This window comes from Drosophila tropicalis, unplaced genomic scaffold (genome assembly GCF_018151085.1).
Source record: "Drosophila tropicalis isolate 14030-0801.00 unplaced genomic scaffold, ASM1815108v1 contig_845, whole genome shotgun sequence".
In the NCBI taxonomy this organism is placed as follows: Eukaryota; Metazoa; Arthropoda; class Insecta; order Diptera; family Drosophilidae; genus Drosophila; species Drosophila tropicalis.
This window is the reverse complement of record NW_027173338.1, coordinates 9,691,008-9,714,566: the sequence shown is the minus strand read 5'-3', so window position 1 is coordinate 9,714,566 and position 23,559 is coordinate 9,691,008. Positions and strand designations below refer to the sequence as shown.

The window sequence follows — 23,559 nt, the reverse complement described above, 5'->3', positions numbered from 1 at the left end:
GCTCAAAAGTCAAAATATTTTCTGGTTTGTGTACACAAACACAGATTGGGGCAGAACGAATATGTTTAATCTTAAAACGTCTCGATTCGGTTCTATAGACGATTTCGGTGTGATGTGTATCAGAAATCTGGACAGGTTGTATATTTTCCAAAAACCCATTCCTTCTGGCTTTGACATTTCCGATTTTCGTTTTGCTAATCGTTTGGCATATAATAAATCAAACAGCACTTGGTTACGAGAAGGCACTTCAGAACGTGTATTTCTGTTTGGGTGCCTGGCGTCATGGGGGCGACAATAGAGAATGGATTTTGTTAGGTGTATATACATATACATATACACCTACTTGCCTATTAAATTATACTCGAACCTGTATTAATGTTAAATGTAAATAAAAAATATATGTAGGAGGATTTATTTCACGTTATCCTCCATTGAAGCAGTTTTAGGGTCACCTGGGCGACCAGGTTTGAATCTCATGTTTGCCATCGAAAGAGAAGAATCACCGTACACAGCATCCAATAGGTCTTTGATTTTACCTTGCGATTTTCCTTTTAAAAACAAGAATCGAATCACCGACCAACATTGCTTTCTTTTTGACGGAATCGAAACAAAACCACAAATTCGATTCGACTGAAATTAAGCAGTCTTTCGTTTCGAGCATCGAGCTATGAGGCTCCAATGATACATATCTTAGACCTTGCGGCAGCTCACAGGACACCTAAGCTAAGATAAAGATAACGTTTTCCATTCGGATTTTAAATTAAAGGATAACAGTATAGTTGGAAAGTTCTTTTGGACTAGTGTAGTATCCAATTATACATATGTATATATAATTATAAAGACATTTATTTTCAATCCTTTGCTAAAAAAAATCGATTGAACTTTAATAAAAAAATCGGGCCTTTTGTCATTTTGGAATCTGGTTCTCGAATAAAACGGTTTTATTTCCGAAACCAATTGAAATAGACAACAATAAATGAATACTTGAGTGAAAACTTAAAGAAAATATTAAATCTAATAGATTTTTAACTAATATCATACTTTCAAATTAATTAAAATATAAAATATTTAAAGCAACATAAAGTGAAATATTCCTTAAACTTGATAAGAAACATTTCATTCAGGATATAAATTCGTGCTAAATATTTATTTTTAGTTACTTCAATTTGATTAATTAACTTGAGTATAAGTATAACATTTGCCATAAACTCACCTTCTGGCCCTGCTAAAGTTAGTTTAGTCTTATGATTTTTGGTTTATTTTTGTGAGTCATTTTCGATATTATCTTAATTATACCCTTAAACGGGCTATTAGCACTTTGATAAGCTTTATTTTTAGTAAAAGTTTAGATAATAACGATTTTTTGTTGATCTAGTCCCATTGTAAAAAAAAAAATGTATTTCACCACTTTTAATTATTTTACCTAAACTATTCGAATAATATAATGAATGACCTTTACGATTTTTATTAAACCCTTTTGATTTGCCACCTCAATGAATGAGAAACAGAAAGATTTTATAAGTTCTTAACTATCCAAAGATTTTGATAGAAACTATTTACCATATTTTTACTTTTTTGTTAATTAAATTAATGATTGACTTATAGAATATATTAAAGAGAAACTGATTCATCATATAAATTTCGTATTTTATATTTTACTACAAACTAAACGGCTAATTAACATTTATTTTTAAATATCAACTTGTTTAAATTTTCTATTCAAGTATTAATACACAAAATTAATATGTTTCATCAATTTTAAATCAAGTCAGTTTAAAACAAATTGCTTTATATTATTTATAAAAACAAACACAAAATCATTGTGATGTTTAGGAGAATAATTTCCAGATTTATGGATGGTGACCATCAAAATCAAGTCCAAAATGACGAGAAACGATCAGGTTATGGCCATGTTAAGTGAGCCTAGGCCTATTGCCATGTGTGTGACAGAGCTAGCAACAGTGGCCGAGTGAGAGGCAACGACAATGGCTGCAAAGAAACAACAATTGACAAATCCATCAATAGATGCCGATTGTAGGTGGAGCATGGCCATTGTGAGTTCTCAAACAAAGAGTCAACCCTTAACTGCTAAGGAATGCTTTTCGTCCTAGTAAAGTAAAGTAAGTACTATTGAACTAGTGTATTCTTTTTAGAGTTCGCTAAGTTAAAGATATATCAATTAATTTCGAGTAATATTGTATTACTTTTACAGCCATTTGGTCTTTCAATTGAATTGAATTGGTTTTAGAAGTTAGTCGAAAAATGTTCAGACTCTATAACAAAATGATTTTCCAACATGATCTCAAAGAAATCGGAACTGTCTATAAATAATAAATTAGTAAAACATACTTTTCGGTATAGCACTTAATGAATTCTTAAGAAAAGTTGCCATATTCCTTAAGAATCTTCCTTCAAAAAACGCAAGACTTCTTTGCATCGAGGAATACCAACCATCTGACAAATTGTCAAAGATTTTCAAACTAAATTACTTTAAACTTTTCTTTTCCCGTGACAATCTCCTCGAAATCTAAGAGAAGACAATAAGAAAATGATAAAAAATTACCGAAAAATCGTTCATTAAGGATTTCCATTAAGAAGATTTACGCTAATTGTAAAATAAAAGGACTTTTTCTTATGGAGTTTTCAATGGGAATTCAAACCATTGGATGTCAGTTTAGAAGTAGTTTCCAGGTCAAAACTCTTTGTAGACCAGGTTTTGCGAAAGTCCCCGTATTATATGTAGGATGTATATGAAAGTCTAGATATATAGAAATCACATTATCTTTGGCCCACAACCTCGTTGAAATATCACAAGTCTTTTAGTTCTGAATGTTAGACCAATTAATTATCGATGATCTTCCTTTTGAGACTTCCTTGGTGTTGAAAAGTGTGAAAGATATGCAGTTCATAAGATGGTCAACCGTCTTTGAGTTAAAATTGATGGATGATCACTCTAAACTTGATTCATGAGTTGTTGTATGTAGTGAGAGATCAACAATTGATCCAAAAAACTATATGACAAATCTTTGTTGAACATTTTGAGAGGATTTCAATTTAGTTAAATAGCAAAATACTTGATATCATCGTTGGCCACGTCAAAAGTTACTATTAACAATTCAGCTTAAATCAGGTATAAATCAAGGAGCCAGACATTAGATGGGCATATAGATAAGTCATCTCCATTTGCTAATCCCAAATTAGTATAGATCAAGTTATGTATAGTTTCAGGTTTAACTTCCCGTCCAAAAGATAAGAATTTTAATTAAATAAACTTTTAATTCTTGTTATTGTTGTCTTTTTTTTTTTTAATATTTTGTGTTTTATTTAAATAGCTAAGCGTTTGCTCGTACATTTCACATAAACTAATTGCCGCCATAATTGAACTAAAGAGAACTACATTAACATTTCCAACAAATTACACACACATACATATACATATATATATATAATTGTTTCTTTTTTATTATTATTATTAAATGTCTTTAGGCAGAAAGTGGTTTTGTGTTTGTTGTTGTTGCTTTTGATTTGTTTTATTTAATATATATATATATATAAACATTTTGTTGTTGTTGTTGTTGATTTGTGTGCTCAATTTATGCATTTATATATATAAATATATATTGTTAAGACTAAAAACTATTTGTTATTACAACATAAATGTAATAAACGTTAAAAACTCTCTCTCTTTCTCTCTCTCTCTCTCTGTCTGTCTCATTCTTTGTGCGTGTTGAATATTTTTTTAAATTTATAGATATTTACATAGAATTTGTGTGTAATTTTGTTTTTGTTAAACTAAATTAAGTTAAGAACGTGTTTTGATTTTTTTTTTTTAATTTAAATGGGACGGCTAAGAATGAATTTGTTTTTCCTGGGCAACTTATCAACTACATTCAATTCTTAATGGTTCTAAACAAAAAACAATAATTATACATACAAAGTGAAAAATAATAATAATAAAATAATAATAATATATAGATAATTTTTACATCATACTGGAAATATGTATATGTTTTCTGGCTTAGGGAGATGGCTTAGACAAGAACCCCTCCTCTTCCTCCTCCTCCTCCTTAGACTCTGCTTTCTTGGGTCTTGGCAACAATTTCAGCGCTTAGAATATACAATCACAAAAAGTTAACAACGTGCAATATTCAAGTGACGCTGTTGCCTCTAATCTTATTGGGACAGTCCCTGACAGTCTGACTGTTTGGGGATGGGAACTGTCCCAACTCTAAGCCAAATCCACTGCCAAATCACTAGGACATGTTGTGAGGGCAACACTAAAACCCAAAGATGATTGCTGCTGCCCTTGTTCCATATAGCTGCTGCTGCTGTTGCCATTATGCTGATGGTTGTGGTTGATGTTGTTGTTGCTGTTGTTGGGGTTGGGGTTGGTGTTATTGTAGTGCAGATCAATACCATATTCTGGTGGTCACATCGATAGCGAACCGACACCAGCCACAGCCGCTGCACTATGCTGCAATTGATGTGAGTGCGCCGCTGCTGCCGCCAAATGACTGTGGGCCGTCAATGGATGCAATCGCATGGCGGGTATATTCATGGCCATGGGATTCATCGAGTGCAATGGATGCTGTAAATGCAAACTGGGCTCCAGTTTTGTTTTGCTGTCCAACAATTGGCTATAGTCCGTATGCTGCACTCCGCCCATAACATTCGGATCGCTGCCCTTCTTATTCTGTTTGCGTTCCTTGGCCCGGCGATTCTGAAACCAGATTTTCACTTGACGCTCGGATAGGGCCAATGTTTGGGCCAATTCACTTTTCCGACGGATGGTTATGTAACGGGAGGTGCAATACTCTTTCTCCAATTCCAGACGCTGGAAATCGGTATAAACTACACGATATTTGTCCTTGGTGCGGGTTTTACCTAAAATGAAAATAAGCAAATTAGTTTTATGTGAATTAAGTTTAAAGTAATACGAAAATAAATGCATTCAACTACAAATTATAAAAAATTGCAGACAAGGCAGGATTAGAAACATGTCAGGCATTCCAATAATATATAGTTTATATAGAAAATAAAGGATTTGGACTGATATATTAAGTCATCAATGTTATGAAGTCTCATTAGAAGGAAGATGTATCCTTGAGTAGCATGCAAAGCCAAGTCGACAAAAACCCTGGGCCCTTTATTCGTCATTATCATCAAAGATATTCCCCTTATTTAGATCAAGTTCTTGATTTAGCTGGCTTTATACTCTATAACAGATAGATAGCATAGATATGACCGCTTCAAAGTCAGGAAATATATAATTTTGGATTCCATTTCGACACAAAATCGTAAAATTCTCTCTTCTATCTTTTCAGCAACTTTTGTAAAGATCGGCTCACTATATCATGTAAGTCCTATAGAAAAGAACTAAACTAAAGCTCTGATAGTCCTAGTAGACACAAACGAATAGAATCAAATGAATATATAAAATCGCGCTAATTAATGGCGTTGTTAACCACATTCATGAGGATGATGAAAATGTAAATAAAGTCAAGTAAATTTCAAGACTGGCAAAATATGTATCTCTACATACACGTAAGTTAGTTCCCTACCAACAAAAGATGATCATGTGGCCCACAAATTTCTTGATGACTTTGCTTGCCGCCCACGACTTGGCAAGGCAAACCGAATGTGAGTGAGTGACTGGCGTCAGACAGTCAGTTCTCCTCGATGACAATATTTGAATTATGATAGGGGAGTCATCAACATCAACATCATCAAAGATGAAGACGAACCCATGATCAAAATACTTAAATGGGTGCGGCGGTAAACATGAAAAAAGAAGTAGAAATTTGATGGAACTGCTCCTCCTCCTCCTGCTGCTGCTCCTCCTTCTCCTGATCTCGCCTCTTATGACTGGCGCTTGGCGCTGCGCAATTAGTCAATCAAAACTCAAATAAAATGACGAGAAACAAAAACCCTGGCAAAGGCATGAAAAAGGCCATAAGATCATGCCACAGTTGGTGCCTACGTGATAAGAGAACCAAGAAAAACCCAAAAAACACACACACACATGCACACACATACGTAGTTAAGGAGAAACTCAAATGCTTCTATCATCTAGATTTTAGAAATGCAAACATATTTCTGTTGCTTTTTGGGATTTTGCTCTAATTTTTTCTTTATGCATGTGGTTAGAGGGTATGTTTGTATGTGTGTGTGTGTGTGTGTCTATGTACATAGATAGATATATACTCCACTCACAATTAAAATATCAAGCAAATAAGCAAACAAACAAATATTTTCACAGATGATAAAGTTCAACCACGAAGAGAACGCGACAACAGACAACGGACAAGCAACGCGACCAAAGAGGCAAAGTAAAATAAGGCAAAGAAGTGCAAAGCGTAGGTGTTAAAGACCTTAAAAATGCTCTACCACCAGGAGATCCACCAAGATATATGATCTGGGAAGAATTTCTTGCAACACCGAATCGAATTTTGAAGAGTTTTGAAGCCAACTATTCTAGATCATATCAGGTAAAAGGTAAAAGCATTCTACTTAATCATATAAAGAACACATTGAAAGATAAAACTCAACTTCCATTAGTTAAAACGACTTGTAAACTATATTTGTATGTGTTTTTTGATCAACTTTAGATGTTCCTTAAGAAAGATCCAACCAAACCAATGGCTTTTGCCTTGAATAATACAACAAAAGTTTGGAATTTCTACCTAAAAAGTTGAAAAACTGTTCAGAAACTCATTCAGTTTTAGGAACCCGTCGGAAAAATCAGAAGAAAACACGAGACGCATTGACCATTCATAAAAATTTTTTATGATTTTAGCCACATTTTCTGTTATAGCTGGCCAGAATATATATTGCCCATATAATACCAACGTTGCTTTGCCCCCTTATCTCTTACTCTTTCTCTCTCTCTCTCTCTCTCTTTCTGTCTTTCTCTAGGTACATTCATTCTATTTATTTTTTACACTTTTGCTTAGACGTAAATTTATAGCTCGCTCTTTGAATTGTGGCTTGTCTCACATTGTGTGCTTAGTCTAATGTGGCAATCGTACAGAAACAAAAAAAAAAAAACAAAGCTGAATAATGAAATGAAATGAAGCCACAAGCCCTCTCTTTTCCACCTATCTCTTCTCGCCCCATCCCGCCCCCATTATAATCTCTCAAAGAAGCCTTTGAAATGATAAATCTACAAATTGTTAGTCCGTCTGCTTTGCAATTTTTAAGTTGCGCGTGTTCTTGCCCAACTAAACTGATAAAGTGGGCGTGGATGATGATAGGCACACACACACACACACACACAAACTACACGTTGATGAAGCACTCTTGACAAAGAAGTATACAAATATTTGTAATCACTAAAATTATCAACTTAAATGGAATGAGGGATTTGGCTAAGTAAATTAAAGACGAACAAATGTGTTTTTTTTTTTTGTCCAAAGTATTTCGCAATTTAAGGTAAGTTTTTGAGAGATTACGATTTTGACATGGCAACCTTATGAAAGGGTAGAAGAACCTTTTCAAAGGGTTACAGGAACTGATTTAGGTCAATTAAGGAGTGTCTGATCATAATCATATTTGAGGTCCTAAAGTAGGAGAGAATTACCATATATGCCGTTTGAGCCAGCCTTCCAAAGGATGCCAAATCTTTAAGATGCCTCTAATGGTGTCCTTTTTCTGTTCTACCTCTTTTAAAGCCACTAAAGATTAACATCTTTTGGATAACGTTTTTAGACTCAGAAAGAGTTATTATTGAAATGGAAGAATATAAAAATGTTCTTGACTAAATACGAACAAAGTTCAAAGTGTCTTATAAAATCATCAAGACCCCACTACCAAATGTGGTTCGGGAACAGTGTGAGGGGTTTATCTATAGATATAGCTATGCCCACAATTGCTATGCTTTTTTCTTTATCTAGTTACCACTTTTGGTTCCAATTTCTCACACCTTACTAGCAGCAGCACACACACGTTGAGTAAACAAACAACAAGTTTAGAATTAGCCAATCTAGTGCACACAAAACTTACGCACTGAATAGAGTTTTGCTTTTGGGCCGGGGCCGTCGTGCTCGAGCTGGATCTGACCTTCAAGACCATAATCTAATAAATTGTATAGGCCATATATAAAAGAAACTATACTGAGTGTTTTATTGTCTCAGCTCTTGCAAACACATAATAAAATGGAGGAGAAACAACAACTCAACTAGGCTAAAACAGCTACAAATGTATCTAAATTGTCGTCTGAGACCCCAAGAGCTCTTGGCAAACAAACTCATCCACATCACCATCACCATCATCATCATCTAAGTCTCAGTGATAAGATATTATGTGTATATATTATATAAGATTATCCTCGAAATAATAACCCAGTCATTTGAGTCAACAATGTGATCCCAAGTAAATTTTCGCAATGAAAAAGTTTCTAAATCTCTATCCAGAACTTTTGTATATACATTTTTTGGCGCTTCACAATGAAATATATTTAATATTTGGGTAATTTTTATGAGTTAGGTGCGACATTTTTTTATGACTTTGTCACTGAGGCTAGGCCATGCACGTAATTTATATATACATACAAATATAACCAACTATAAATGAAAGATCAGACCTCAGACCCCTCAAACCTTCCCCCCTTTGCCATATGGAATTGTAATTGAAATTGATTTAAAACTCCAGGTGGAAGGAGATCTGATTGCTTTGGGAAGGCATTGGAGTGTGTTTGATTACCTTAATGATAGATTAGTTTGTCGGTAAATTTCAAAAAAACTCTGAAGCGATAGTTTCTTCAGCCTAGAAGAGACTCAACTCAACTTAACGCACACGCACATTCCCTAATCCCAGTTGAGGTCTATATCAATATATGACTGAAGCTATATTACATGGAACAGAGCACAGTTTGTTTGAAACTAAAGTTTCCCCAGTTGTGTGTTGTGGTTGTGGAGGGCTTTAACGATAAGCTTTAATGGTTGTCCATCGTGTCTCTATCGAGTGCGTGCCATAATGCCATGTGCCATGTGATTGAGTTTATATCGATGATACATAATGACAGCACTGCAAACAAAAATTTACAATGCCAATTGTAACGGAGATGTTACCAAAACCGTTTGTTAAAATCATAGGAAGTCTAATTGACTTAGATCCGAATTAGATTTTAAATCAACTAGTTCAAAGAAACCAAATTTTGTGGAAATTCAAAGCTAGTTAAAGCTAAGGATAATAGTCAATACTTTGAAATAACTTTTTAGGGAATTATTTATAAACGAAATGCAATGGAAAACAAATCAGAAAAAAGTTTGTCAAAAGGAAAAGCCCTTCAATGGGTAAGTGAGTTAAAAAAAAAAGAGATTTTTAATCGCATCTTTTGACTTTGTACCCGTTGTAAAAAAGAAATAGTTCAATTCCTACTGAACGGCAATAAATAATACAATCGATCGCCACAAATCTATCTCTTTCTCTCTCTCAGTGTAATATAATTAACAATCGTGTGCATGTATGCAGTTGGGGTTCTTCAAATAGAACCCTTTTTTTCAGTAAAGTCAAATGGTTTATGGCTTTGATTGCCGACAAAGCGAATTGTGCAAACAAAATTGGCAATAGAGACAGAGAGACAATCGACTTAAGGTGTGTTTACACAATATTGAGAGCAAAGTTGAGAACGAGGTGTTTAATATAATATATACTTCTTCAAATGAAAGGTCGTCGAACGAGGGAGATTCCAGTTAATATACCATTTTTGAACAGCTGTTGCTAAAAGAGATGCAAGAGATGGCCAAGAGATGTGAGAGATTACAGCAATTATGTTTGTGGCCTGTATTCCCAGTGGGCAAATTATTGGCCAAGGACAAGCGTCAACCGATCTTTGACAATTGTGGTTAGTTACGGTTACCGTTACGGTTATGGTGGTTGGCTGGTGGCTGCTACCACCTAACAAGCATGCTCAATTGCGGGCATATCCTGTGCATGTGTCCCTTGTCCTTGTTTCCCCTGCTGAGTGTTAATTTGTCAACGACCTCCATGACTTCATCTCCCTCTTCCTCTTTGTATCTCTATGAGAAATCAGTTGGGAAACATTTGTTATAGATACATACATATATATGTATGTACCTGCAGCCTCTGTCCTGTGCTTGATATCTCCCTTTCTCTCTATTTAAATTCCTTAAAGCTTGTCTATGAAAAGTTTCTTAGCCATTTGCCCCCCCTGCTTCTGGCTGCCCCTTCTTTGGCAAACAAACAAGAGCAATTTCCTCAACGACACCCAAGAGATTTTCCAAGGCATTGAATAGAGAGATTTTTCTCAATGTTTGTTTAGCTTAAAGTAGCCACAGATTTTTGTTGTTTTGTTTTTTTGCTTTACTTTTGGTTGCCTTTTCTTTTTGGACCATCATAAATGAGGATATGTGTGTGTGTGTGTGTGTGTGTGTGTGTGTGTGTGTTTTGTTTGTTTGTCTCTCACCACCCAAGCGACAATATAACAATAACATTTATTTGGCATTTTGCTGCTGTTTTAGATGCTGTTATATCGTAAATATTAGCTCAAATTACATCATAAAATCATTTGATTCGATTTGACGTTTATTTCTGCTGCCTGTTCTTATACTTTTTTCTGCTTTTTCCATTCGCCCTGAGCCTAGACACAAAATTTACTATCCAAAAGGGGTTGAGGGAATGAAAATTGTGCTATAAATTATTGTGGACATTGTATAAATCGAGATGGTTGTCTTCCTCACAAAGGACTCTAAGGGAATACTTGAATGTAGGTTTTCGATTCGGCGGTAATTAAACTCCATTTTTTGAAGTAGAAAACTGTAAAATTAACTTTTAGAAATTTTAGAATCTTAATTTGAGTTATATCTTTAGTCAATTGCAAAGTCTAGTCTGAACAAAGCTCTTAAAGCATCGTTGGAGTTGGAAAATCTTTATGATTTAAAACTGTCAAAGTTATTAAATTTAATTTTCATCCTTTTTTCTCCCTCTATTAAGGTAAGGGAACTTTTAGTAAACCTCATTAAAATCATCTGTAAAACTGTTAATACATGATATTAGAAGTCTGATATGATCAAAAGTTATGTAATGAGGAAATGAAGGAATGTAAGTGAAATTCGTATCGATTGATAAGACATTCTTTTTTTTTAAGGAATCCCAACTGCAAATCTTGTTATAAATCTCTCTAAAACTGGAATTGGTATTTATTTTAAGTAATGAGTTAAATGAGTATAGACTAACGAATTTCAACAAAAGATTTTAATGAATTTTAAAGAGAACTTTGAATGCTTCAAAAATTAAGTTGACGTGACTTGAAAAACTTGTCTTGAACTTTAACTAAAGCTATATCCATATGTATGTCTATATGTTTGGCATCCATAAATAACAAACTCACACACACACACACACGCACACATGCATCGAGCAACTAACTAAAAAAATTCAAAATGGCGCACATCAGTGTCAAACATGCGGCATGCAAACACTTTATATGCCCCAAGCATACATATGTATGTATGTATGTAGTTACACACACATATGCACACGAGTATATAGGCAAAAGTCGCCCCCCCCATCCTCTCCTACATATATCCGGGTGAATCGGGACCCAACCGCGCCCTGGCACGCAGCATTATAAATGCCAAAGAAACATAAAGAGGAGAAAACAGAAAGAGAAATATTATCAGATCGCGTGCAACAAACGAATGCCGCCTCTCTGTACGTGCCTCGGCCAAATGTGGCAAAAGGCAATATGCAGAGGGATGGTGTGGGGGGAGGAGGGGAATGGTGTTATGGCAAACACGCCATTGGCAGTGCTGCGGATGACTTCGACTCTATCTTTCCATCTGCGAAGCCAGCTTGGCAGGGTCTTTGCATTTTATGGCTGAGAGCGAGTGGCGGAAAGAGGTGGCTGACAGGAAGGGAAGTTGCCAGAGGGGAATGGGGGTGTGGCATTTGGCTAAAATGGCAACCATCGGACCACAAAATTTGGCTGGCAAAGAGGGGAAAGGCTCGGCCTGAATGAGTCGCCGCCATTAAAGTCATAAATACTCCAGCTCAAACTCTTTCTCTCAAAGTTTCTGTGTGTGTGTGTGTGTGTGTGTGGAAGGCAGGCAAAAATTATTTTCAAATTTACGTTAATTATTTTGAATGTTGCATGCAATAAAATTTATATGCATATACACGATATACGATATGGGCCCATTTATGAGCATCACATGCAATCAAAAACACAAGAAAATACAAAGAAAGTTCAAATATATATGTATACTATATATAATATGTTTAATGGGTTATGGGCGTAACCACTCCTACCGCTTGCGTCCAGCAATTCACTCAGATCCTCTATAATGGGTGTGCTGCATAGCTCTGCGGATGGTTTTAGCATTTAGAATTAGTTTAGAATTTTATCAAAAAAATCAAGTGTAACAGAAAGTCAAAGATATTATAAAGATATAAAAAACATATAGAACACGGATATAATCAATTTCAAAGTCATTTGTTAAAAATTCCTTTTAACAATTCTCCAAGAGTCTAAACTTTAAGGTTTTTTAATTTAAGTTTTTACTAATATAAACACATTTGGGATGGGTATATAAATATCCATATCCATTTCCTCTTTTCCTCCATATCTTTAAACATAAGTCTTTATAATTTCAGTAAAGTTCTCGAACTTGTTTTGAACGAAAATGTGGAATCCTATAACATTTTATTTCATTATAAAATCAACTTTAATCTAAATCAAAAAAAAGGGATTAGATTTTAAAACATATAATTTTTATAGCCTTTTTGGCTAACTAAAAATTATTTTGAACACAAAATTTTAGAAACCAAGAACTCGCTGATCATTTCACTTCAGGCAAATAAGGCCTAATAAACTTAAGTTTTCTGACCTTAATAGACTGTAGACATTAGACTGTCTAAAAAATTTAATACTTTATGTAATTCTCTGTTATATTTTCTCCAAAAAGCTCTAATGAGACTTCTTTTCAATATTGAACTTTAAGAAAGAGTTTAAGTTAAAGTTTCTTAACTTTAAAGTGTTTTATTTTGTTTTTAACTCATTAAATATCGCAAACGAAACGATATAAATATCGAAACTGATTAGGAATTGGATTTTAATAGCCTATACATTGTGATCGATCAATAAATCAATAAATAAAATTTCTAAACGAAACCAAAAATTTTCCATATAAAAAGTAAAAGATGACAAATTTCCACATTTTTTTTTTTTAAATGCAGAAAATCAATTAAATTCAGGTAGTTGATAGCTATCTATCATCATATCAAAATATAATTAAAGTCTTCTATTTTGTTGTACCCTCACATTTATTGATAATTTGCGCATCATAAAAATATTAAATCAAATAATATGCAATAAATTTTGTGTATTATATTGCTAGTTGTTGTTGTTGTTGTTGTGAACTATAAATTTTGCTAGAAATCAGTTTTTACTTTGCCCCGTTTTCCTTCCACACAATTCTGTTGTGTTTGTTCTTCACCTCTTCCCCTCCTCTCTCTCTGTCTTTCCCTTTACTCAAAGTGTTATCTGAGTGGGTTAAATACATTCATTTGGGGTCAACGTGCAACAATATTTGAATAATCTTTGTAAAGTAAAACGTAAACGTTGCAACGGTTTGTTCAGACAGAAAGTAATAGAATTTGTTTGTTGGTCGTAATGGGTTAATGGGTGGGGAATTCTTTTAACCATCTGCCATAAAACTTATGAACAAGTAATCCATCTAATAATAATCATCAAAAGTTATAAGTTGCAAATAAAAATCACAAAATATGAGCCCATCATATACCATATGCCCACCATTTCATTTCAGTCATTTATATTTCATTCATTCATTCGTTCATTCATACATTTGCCATGGGTCATAATACTAAACTCTCATTGTAGTAGTAGTATTTAGTAGGCAGGATGATTTCTGGGTTGCGGGCATTTAATTTAGTTTTTTATAATTATTGCTACTTTATTGTATTGTTAAGCGATTAAGCTGTGGGGCATACACACACACACACACACACATACATATATATATATATATATTGGGTGGTATAACTGCAAATCTTTTTTTTTTTTTGTTTTTACCAACCGCATCGTAAATACAAGGAGAATGGGGAGAGGGGAAAATCATAAAAAGAATCGCCAAAGTAAACGAATCACAATATTTTTCTTATAAACGTGTCACGTTTCACTCAGTCACTCACTCAGTCAGTCAGTCAGTCAGTTGGCCAGTCAATCATTTGACTGGTAAGAGATACCAGCAGGTGGGCATATATCATCCTCATCTTCATCATTATCATTCATGGCATTTTGTTAAATATTTGCAATTTTTTGTGTTTTCGTTTTTGTTTTTGTTGTTTTCTTGATTGACAATTGGATTTGAATGTCGGTTTGGTAAGTTGGCCAAAGGCTTATAGGCCTGAAAATGTTAGCGCCCATTCGTTTTCCATGGTTTATGACTGTACAGGAAATGTTTCTAGTGCCGTGGATGAGCTGATAAGACTCTTTTTTGACTTGAGGCAGGGCACAAATAAGTATGGAAACGTTAATTGGAAATACCCCAAAAAGTAAATTAAAAATAGAGTCATTAGATTGCAAATTGAAACGTGCTCGAATACACGATTAGCAAATTTCACCCGGACTTTTACTTCTTAGCCCAAAACCTATAGATTATTTATATGTTTACATTTTGGGCAATTTGAACTGAAGGTTAAATCTTTAATACCCACCCCCACACACACACACTCACACTCACACATACATACATTTAGGCAAAAAGGTATCAAAATACTAACGAAATGTTTAGTTATTATAACCAATATCAATGCCAATGCATAGACAAATATTAGTTACGTGTGTTGATTCTTGTTTTTTTTTTATTTCGTTCTGTTTAGTTAACTAAGCCCAAAGTAAATGACACAATGGTAACAAGTCTGTGACATAGGCTGAGTGCTTCTATGCTAATCCAGGCATGTCAATCATATTAGGTGACTGTTCATACCTCTATGTATATGTACATATGTATGTAGGGTAGGTGGGTAGGGGTAGAGGAAGGTATGCCCAATGTCGCGATGAACTGAAAATTCGAGGGCTAATCAACAGCGCGACTTCATTTTATTTTTGTATTTCAGTTGTGGAAAAAAGAAACAAGAATAAATCGAAATCGAAATCGAACTGGGAAATGGGTGAGAGAAGTAAAACTGTCGTCAGCAAATATTGATATGACTGATAAGAATCGACATAGAGTCGACGTCGACGGCCGGCCACAAGCGACACTGCACCTAGTGGCCATTTTTAATGGCTTATCATTTCAGTTGTGTGAGTGTGTGTGTGTGTGTGTGTGTTTTTGTAATATTTCTTTTGCCTGAGAAACCCAACCCCAGAATGTATCTATCAATATCCCCAATAACTACAATAATAATAATAGTAATAATAGTAACAATATCACAAAAGTCTACTAGACTAGACATTTGGGCAACCATCGTATAAATCCAAGCCCATAGATATGGTATTCACTCTCTCTCTATTCTTTTGGTATTTTCATTTTTATTTATGCTCGTCAATATAAATTTTGTGCATATTGACATATTAAATCTCAATGTGTCAGGTGGCATTTCTAATTTTATATGCCCCAACCCCCACCCACCCACACTTGGTGAAAAGAAAATCTAGACAATATTTTCTATAACTTCCACTCACGTCGCAGTTTTACTCGTGTTTAAACCATAATTAGTTGTTAATTAGCCCAAAAGTGTTTTCTTTTAATCTTGTTTGAATAAGTTTCTATGCTAATTTAACTGCCTTTGTCTTGGATTGGACTAAATCTAATCTCAAGTGTTTTCTTCTTGCATAAATTTAGTATATTTCCTTTTAGACAGAAACAGAGAGCGTCTGGAGGTATTGTCGGCCAAATCATTGGCTAAGGGATTTGGATGAGCTTCAAGGCGGTGAGTAGCCATTACATTTCTAATTCTAATTTCCAAATAAATTAGGCTTACTTGAAATTTTCTCACTATTAACTTGATAATGTCAGTACGTAATGAAGATAGCCAAAACTGACTATAATAGTAGAAGGAATTTGATTCTTTTAACTTGTCAACAGTTCTCACTTAGCTGATCCTTAACACAGATGAACTTTTCTTAAAGTTTGACAACTCTAACAAAGTTTACACTTTCTTAAATTGGGGTATTCTAAATTTACACTTTTGTCAATAATATTTTAAAAAATTCTTCTTCTTGGTTGACTTGGCTTGGCTTTAATAATGATTGCAAAGATTTGACCATAAATGTCGCTATTTAGTTTTTATTGGAAGTAATACTAATTTTTATGGGTTTATGGCTATATTGTTTTAATCAATATGCCCCGAAGCGACAATGCTTATCACCCACACACATGGACACACAGACACACACACACTCGTGAAGCTAACAATGATAAGAGAAATTGTTTTCTAGCCACGTTTTGATATCAACATTATTGGAGCAACACCATCACACACCACACATCATCATCATCATCATCATCCTCGTGTGGTGGAGGAAAAGAAATAGAAAATATTAACCCGTAACCAGACTATACATCGAGTGAGCGAGAGAGAGAGAGGGAGAAAGAAGTGACTTATTGACAGGCGGGCGTTTATTTGATTCCAAACACTAATCTAATCGCATTGAAACAAAAGTACAAGCAACAACAACACCAACAAATGCCCCATTCAATGGACAACAGGAGGTAGGCAGACAGAGAGAGGAACTTGGTTGTTTTATTGCCACACCCCACATTTGAAGTGCCCCACCAAAAGGGGTTGGGATCCATTCAAAAGCCAAAGAAATCATATTTTTTGTATTTTTGCAGTATTTTTAAGTTCGTTTTCTTCTTTCAGATTGTTGTTTTTCGTATACATAATAAATAAAATTAACCAAAGGGTATGTATAGATGGGGGGGGGATTAACTAACAACAATGGCAATAAACGTTAATTGCATGCCAACAGATTTTATGGGCTTAATGGATATCGTTGTCGATATCGTCAATAATATCGCCGTGTCTCGTCTTGACATGAGGCTCTCTTTTTTCAGTTGTTGGGGGGTCATAAATCGTAAGCGTCGAGGAATCGGTAAGTATATATAAGTAAGTATAGCCGTCTGTGTGCGTCTGTGTTTGTTTATTTGAGTCAGTGTGCGTGTGTGTGTGCATTGACATTTGCATTGCCGTTAAATGTTTAAAGAAAAGGTGGAAAAAAAGAAAATATACAAATTAAACAAAATGCCAAACAATCAGCGAAAATGAGTGACAAGAAAAATGATAAAAATTAGGAACACAAAAAAATATTAAAAAGAAACCTTCAAATAAGTAGAATAATAATTTGATAATTACAATTTCTTTCACATATTATGTCTGACATATAGGGTTATTTTCTTGTCCGATTTATATATGTTATAGTGGTTCGATCGACTCGAATCCAACTAATGTGGTGAGTAATTTCGTGAGAAGATTAAAAACAAAGTTTCGAAGCAAATAACTAAAAACTGGGTGCCTAGTTTATATATAAACAGACAAATGGAGAGACACAGACAAATTTCAAAATTTAAACCTAGTAAGAAAAATTAAAAATATTTCGGTTATTTTTATAAATTTGCCTAATTGGGCTTAAAGTTTTCTTTTCGAATAAAAATAATAAAAAGAAACTTGTTTAAAAAGTCCCCCGGGAGACTTGAGTGTATTAAGAATTAGACTTAAGATAAAAGTCTTAGATTTACGACCTTTAAATGGTTTTAGCCATAAGGAAAATGAAATGGAATAAACGAAAAGAAACAGATATATGTATGTAGTAAAATATCAGGCCAAGGTCAGTGGAAAAAGGATAGAAAAAGGAGGACCTTCAACACCTTCGATTCGTGATCGTTTTTCATATAAAATTAACCAAACTGAAGAATCCGTTTTTTAAAGTCTAACACCTTTTAACTCCTAAGAATTGAATTGAATTAGAATTTCAGAAATTTCATGTGCTAATTGACTGTGAGAGAATTGTTAGTTAGGCAGTGTATTCGTTTCAGGGTATTAGTCTTCTTGGGACACGGAGTATTTGAGTTTTTCATTAGAAATCATTAAAGAACATTTTGTTGGTTTCCTTTTCCCTCCCAATGGATTTGATCAACCCATTAACTTATTTTTTTTTAATAGTTGGATTGATTTATGATACGAAATTAGTCAAACAGAATCAATAACAAATTTGGAGTTTACACATAGATATGTCCATATTTATGTGCATAAATCAAATCAAGGCATGCCGCCAGAGTAAAAGAGTCAGAGAGAGAGAGAGAGAGAGATAGAGAGAGAGGGAGAGAAAGACAGGGGACTCAATGTGGACAACAGCCAATCGTAAAATGAAACACAAACATTTGATTTTTATGAGCCAAAATGTGGAGAAGTCTCTTACACTCTGTTGGCAGTCAAATTGGCTTATGGTCGTCGTCTGTTGTATTAAATTATGTTTTATTGATTTCGATATATTTATTTTTGGTTTTTGAATTTGGATTTTTAAGAAAAAAAAGTGCGAAGAGCACGAGTTTTGGTAAGTGAGTAAGAGATAGACAATGCAAGTGGACTGTGTGTCCCTCAAGTCTTTAGATGCTTTGTGGGGGAAATCAATCAATCAATCATCCTATGAAGCGGATGCGGGTAAAACCACGAAAGATAATATATATGAGTTGAAGGTCAAATGACACATTTCGACTTTAAGATATCACAACATGATATATTTTCTTTCATCTAAGAATATGCTGTAATATTGATCAATCGAGAAGGTTTGCAAAAGTTGTTCAATATTTAAAAATGTTCATGTGATGTGATATGAAATAAATGTTACATCAGAAAACCTCTAAATTTTAATAATGTTGAACTCAAAAGTACGTAAAGACTGTTTGACCTTTTCCCGTTTTCAAACGTAAATTTCTTTAGTTTCCAAGTTGTTTTGGAGTTTGAAATAAAAACTGAAACATTTCTGAGATATTTAAACGGCAAACGATTAAACGAGAAGACAAATCATAGTAAAATATTATATTATAAACTATTAAATGAAAATTTCAAATTCTTTTTGAAGAAACGGTTAGAAAAAGATAGTTCAAATCGGAATTAAATGACTCTGTGAAAGCAAATATTGAAGTATTCCCTGCTTAAAGATGAGAACCCAAAAATAGCATCAAATTATGCCGAAATTTCTTAAAAACATGCAAATAAAACATGACGTTTTGAAAACTGTATCAATTTACTTAATATTTATAAAGTTTTTCATGTGGTGGTGCTATTTTTGGGTTCACTATTGTAGTTACAAATATTCCTCCATCTAAGCCATTTCTTGATAGGTTATCCCAGAGAATTACGATGTTTAGTTATGGTAAATTGAGATCTTACCTGGTTGAGGTTGTGCTGGATAGGCTGGTTTCTTCATCCAGTCAAAGTATTGGGGTTTCGATGGTGATGTCCGATTATTATTGTTGGGTGTAACATTATTGTTATTATTATTGTTGTTGTGGGTGGACGGGCTGTTATTGTTATTGTTGGGAGCTCCGGAACCGGCTGAGCCGCTCAAATGATGATGGGCCAAATGATGGGGCGATGAGGCTGAATTGGGTACTCCCGGACTAGATATCTCACTGCCCGAAACGGTAATCGGTGGCGATGGCAAACCCTCGGCTATGTGCGGCTGCTGGGAATGTGAACCTGGAGCATCTACTGCAATACTGCTGTTAGTCTCATTTAACTGAGTGGCACCCGAAGATGTGGCGCCGCCGCCTGTGGCTGAGCTGTGACTACCGGCGGAGCTGGCTGAACTGCTGGAACCATTGCTGGGCAAACCACCATTGACATGGGAATGATGATGATGATGCTGTTGCATCAACTGATGCGCAGATGTGGGCACATTTTGAGCGAAATTATCCGTTGAACTGGAGGCCGGTGAATGCCAATCACTGGCACTGGCCGCTGCGGCGGAGTGGAACATGTGATGCGAATTGTAATACATTTGATGGGCAGCAGCATGGTGTGCTGCATGGGCAGAGGTATCCATATCGCCAAGGAATTGATTCGGCGTTGTGTGGTGGTAGTTATTCCAATTCCAGGGCGGTGCTGCTGCCGAGGCATAGGCCAAATTGGTGGCACTATGCTTTTGCGTGTACGGAATGCTGTTGTAATAGTGTGAAACCATTTTGGGGGCTGCTTTTCTTTTTCTTTTTTTAAATTAGATTACTTTTAAGTTATTTGTGAGGTTAGGTACGACAACTTGTTAATCTCTCTCCCTCTATCTCTGTTCACTTTGTTCTTCAACTGAATCCACTTTGGGTTTTTTTCGCACTCGAAAAGTTTCTTTTCTTGTTGCTTAACACATTTTTTTTGCTTCGTCTCTATTGGATTGTTAATGAAATTCCAATTTAAAACATTTGTATTTTGGTCAATTTTTCTAGTTTCGTTCTTGCTTTCTATCTTTCCTTTTTGTTCCTCCGTTACACTGTAATCTTAGCTTGCTTTGATTCTCAAGCTTGTCTCTCTCACCAAAGCTTGCCAAAAAGCTTATCGATTCGCGATAATTAGTATTTTCGTTACTTTTTCAATTTGGTATTTTTACACACGCGTTTTTTTTGCGTTTTTTGAAAATTCTTCACTTTGTTTTCCACTTTTTTAAATGCTCTAACTGCCGTTTTACGTTGCGACATTTACCGCAGTCGACGACGTACTGAAATTGAAGACTCTTCAACTGATAAAAACCCAGGCCCACCACCAGCAACATTTTCGATTTCAGGCCTCTTGGACAAAGGCAGCTGGTTGTCTCTTTCTCGCCCACGCAATAATGTGTGGCGGAGGTTGGTACTGTGTTTTTTTATCCCTCATTTCCGTTGTGCATTTGAAATTCAAGATGGCTTACGTTTCGACAGCTTTGTTTGCGCGCTCCTATTCTCTCTGTCTCTTTCTCTACGTTTGATGCCATCTCTTTCGTCTCATTTGATTTGCTGTCATGGTGGTGGTGGGCAGGTATGTGACTCCGCCTATCCGTCAGTAGTCTTCAGTACAGGTAAGTTGTAAGTGTTTTGGGAAAAGACGTTTCTACGCTGACCAACCCCTTTTGTGTTTGAATAGTTTATGACAGCTTCGATTTGTAGTACAGGTAACTACTTTAATTATAATTACAATTGCCTTTTGGCTGGAGGCGCCTAATTAAGTAATTCCATTTATATTTATGCAATTAGTGGCTATAAAATCCATGCTTCACTTAATTGTAAATACATGCATTACATTCAAGTCATTGTGCCATTCCGATCGATCAATCAATCAATGTTTTACTGGCGAGATTTAAGAGTTTTATATGCCCCTTCTTTTGAAGTATTTATTTGCCCAGCAATAGGTATTATATGGAGTGCTACAATTCTAACAACTAAGTTACATTTAAGTCTAATTGAAATCGTTAAACATGCATTATATAGGGATATATGTACATATATGAAGAAAATAAACGAAATCGTTATTTTCCATGGTACTTTGCCGAGAAGAGCAGAAATTCTTTCAAAAGCGAAATCTGAAATGAATATTTATCTGAAATACTTACTTTGAATATTGCAAGTACACAATAATCTTCCAAACAATTATTTCAAATCCTTTAAATATATTCAAAAAGACCAAATCATTATTTTTCAATATTTCAATAAACAAAATAAAAACTCTAGAATTACCGAATAACAATTTGGAATCAAAGCCGACTTGAACTTGAACTAATTCTACAATTTTCTATATAATATTCTTTACAAAAATGTGTTTTAAATGAAGGCATCTCCTGTCTAATCCTTAGCGGTATATTGAATTTTCTCAGCCGCCTTCCATTAACTTATATGGTCTAAAATAACTCTTGACGAAAGTCCAAAGCAGCGTATTGAGGTCTCTCACGCCGATTGAGTAATCCTTGGCATAATTCTAGAAAACTGTAGACTTCTCTTTCAGCAAAAATAATAAAAATGATATTCATTGATCACTTAGACCGCCCTCTTCGGGTCATATCATAAAACTTTCAATGTCGCGTCAAATAATTAGAAATGCATTCAGTTGGCACAATAGATGAAAAAATATTCACACAGACCAGTAACAGAATGCTTGCCTCAGCCGGCAGCAGTTGGCCTCGAAGGTACTTAAATCTCACTTATTAACGCTCCTCACAAAACTGGTTCGGACTTGATCAAACAAAAAACCCCTTAATGCCCAAAACAAAAACAAATTGTAAAAACAGGACAAAAACTTTTATGATCCCGCGAACGCGACCTAGAACAGCGGCCAAAAGGATCGCGCGATCTTTTCTACCTCTGGAGACACTAAATAAGGCGTTTTTGGGTGGGTGGTTGGTTGCATTTTTGGGCCTATTTGGGCATGGTCATAAAGTTCACACTGTAATTAGGCAGCCGCAGCCCACTGTTTCTCTTCCATTTCAGTTTTTTTTGCAAATCGTCAACAGTTCAACGGAATTTACTGCCTGGAATGGGTAAGAAGGATAGGATAAGGACGTGTGTGCGTTTTTTTTTTTTCGTTCGGCTGTTTTTACCAAACAGGCTAAATCATGTAACAGGACATAATATTACCTGGAAGTCATTAGGGGCTCAAATATATGTATGATCTGATTGCATGTCAAAAATATACGAAAACCGATGTCAGCTATTCTTAGCTTATAATGATTACAACAACAACCTTCTAGAATATACATAAATCTATCTTTTTTAGTCGTAAGTCATCTTTTTGTATAAATATAAATTAGTTTCTGTTTAAATTTAACGGTTTGATTTTTAACATTAAATACTGGACATTCTAACAGACACATAGAAGAGTAAGTTTGTAAATATTTTATAACAAAGAGTTGCCTTTTTGAAGAATAACAGAAGAAATATATACATATGTACATATGTTCCTACTACTTGACATAAGTATTTTGACTTTATTTGCATACTCTTTGCATCTCTAACTCGTCTTCTTATTCATCGATCATCAATCAAATCATTCACAACATTAATGTCAAAAATTTTGACGACTTCTCTTTTAATTGTTTGTTTTTTTTACTGTTACTGTTGGACAATGTTGATTTTTGGGTCTAGAAGTCAAGTAAATAAAGTTGGACTCTATGAAACAAGGCGAAATATGCAAATAGAACTGTAGACATTTTGGATTAAAACAATCTTCGAAATGTAATTAATAATAATTTCATTGGTTAAGTTCGTATTAAAATACATATATTAATAAGATGAAGTATTTTTATCCAATATTTTATTTAATTTAGATCGTATGAATTTTCTAAATTCTATTTCAAATGACTTTTTATTTGATTATTTTTCATCACTGATAGAGTCAACTTTATACTTCACTAATATATTTAAACTATAATTTAATAAAATCGGAAATATATTTATTTGCAAATCAAGAAAAATTGATCTGATCACAGTCGATCTGAAAGTGAACTTCTATATAATAAAGTTATCAATCCAACGAAGTGATATTGTGATAGGAACAGTTTTCTTATTTTTATCTACTTATAATGAAGTTTTATTTAATAAATATTTATCTAAAGTG

General features: G+C 34.5%; 1 protein-coding gene across 1 annotated transcript; it reads right to left on the bottom strand.

The window, feature by feature from the left end:
- Positions 1 to 3,600: 3,600 nt before the first annotated feature.
- On the bottom strand, positions 3,601 to 20,648 carry cad (caudal). The gene is made up of 2 exons (XM_068294657.1): positions 19,378 to 20,648; positions 3,601 to 4,884 (listed from the first exon to the last, which is right to left on the bottom strand). Exons 1-2 carry the CDS (start codon positions 20,168 to 20,170, stop codon positions 4,430 to 4,432), a joined length of 1,248 nt encoding a protein of 415 aa, XP_068150758.1. The 5' UTR covers positions 20,171 to 20,648; the 3' UTR covers positions 3,601 to 4,429.
- Between the last annotated feature and the right edge of the window lie 2,911 nt (positions 20,649 to 23,559).

Excerpts from the sequence above, each read along its gene's own strand:
- cad (XM_068294657.1), bottom strand. The coding sequence starts at position 20,170 with ATGGTTTCACACTATTACAACAGCATTCCGTACACGCAAAAGCATAGT. Across the intron at positions 4,885-19,377 it reads TCCAGCACAACCTCAACCAG|GTAAAACCCGCACCAAGGAC; the intron begins GTAAGATCTCAA and ends TTTTCATTTTAG.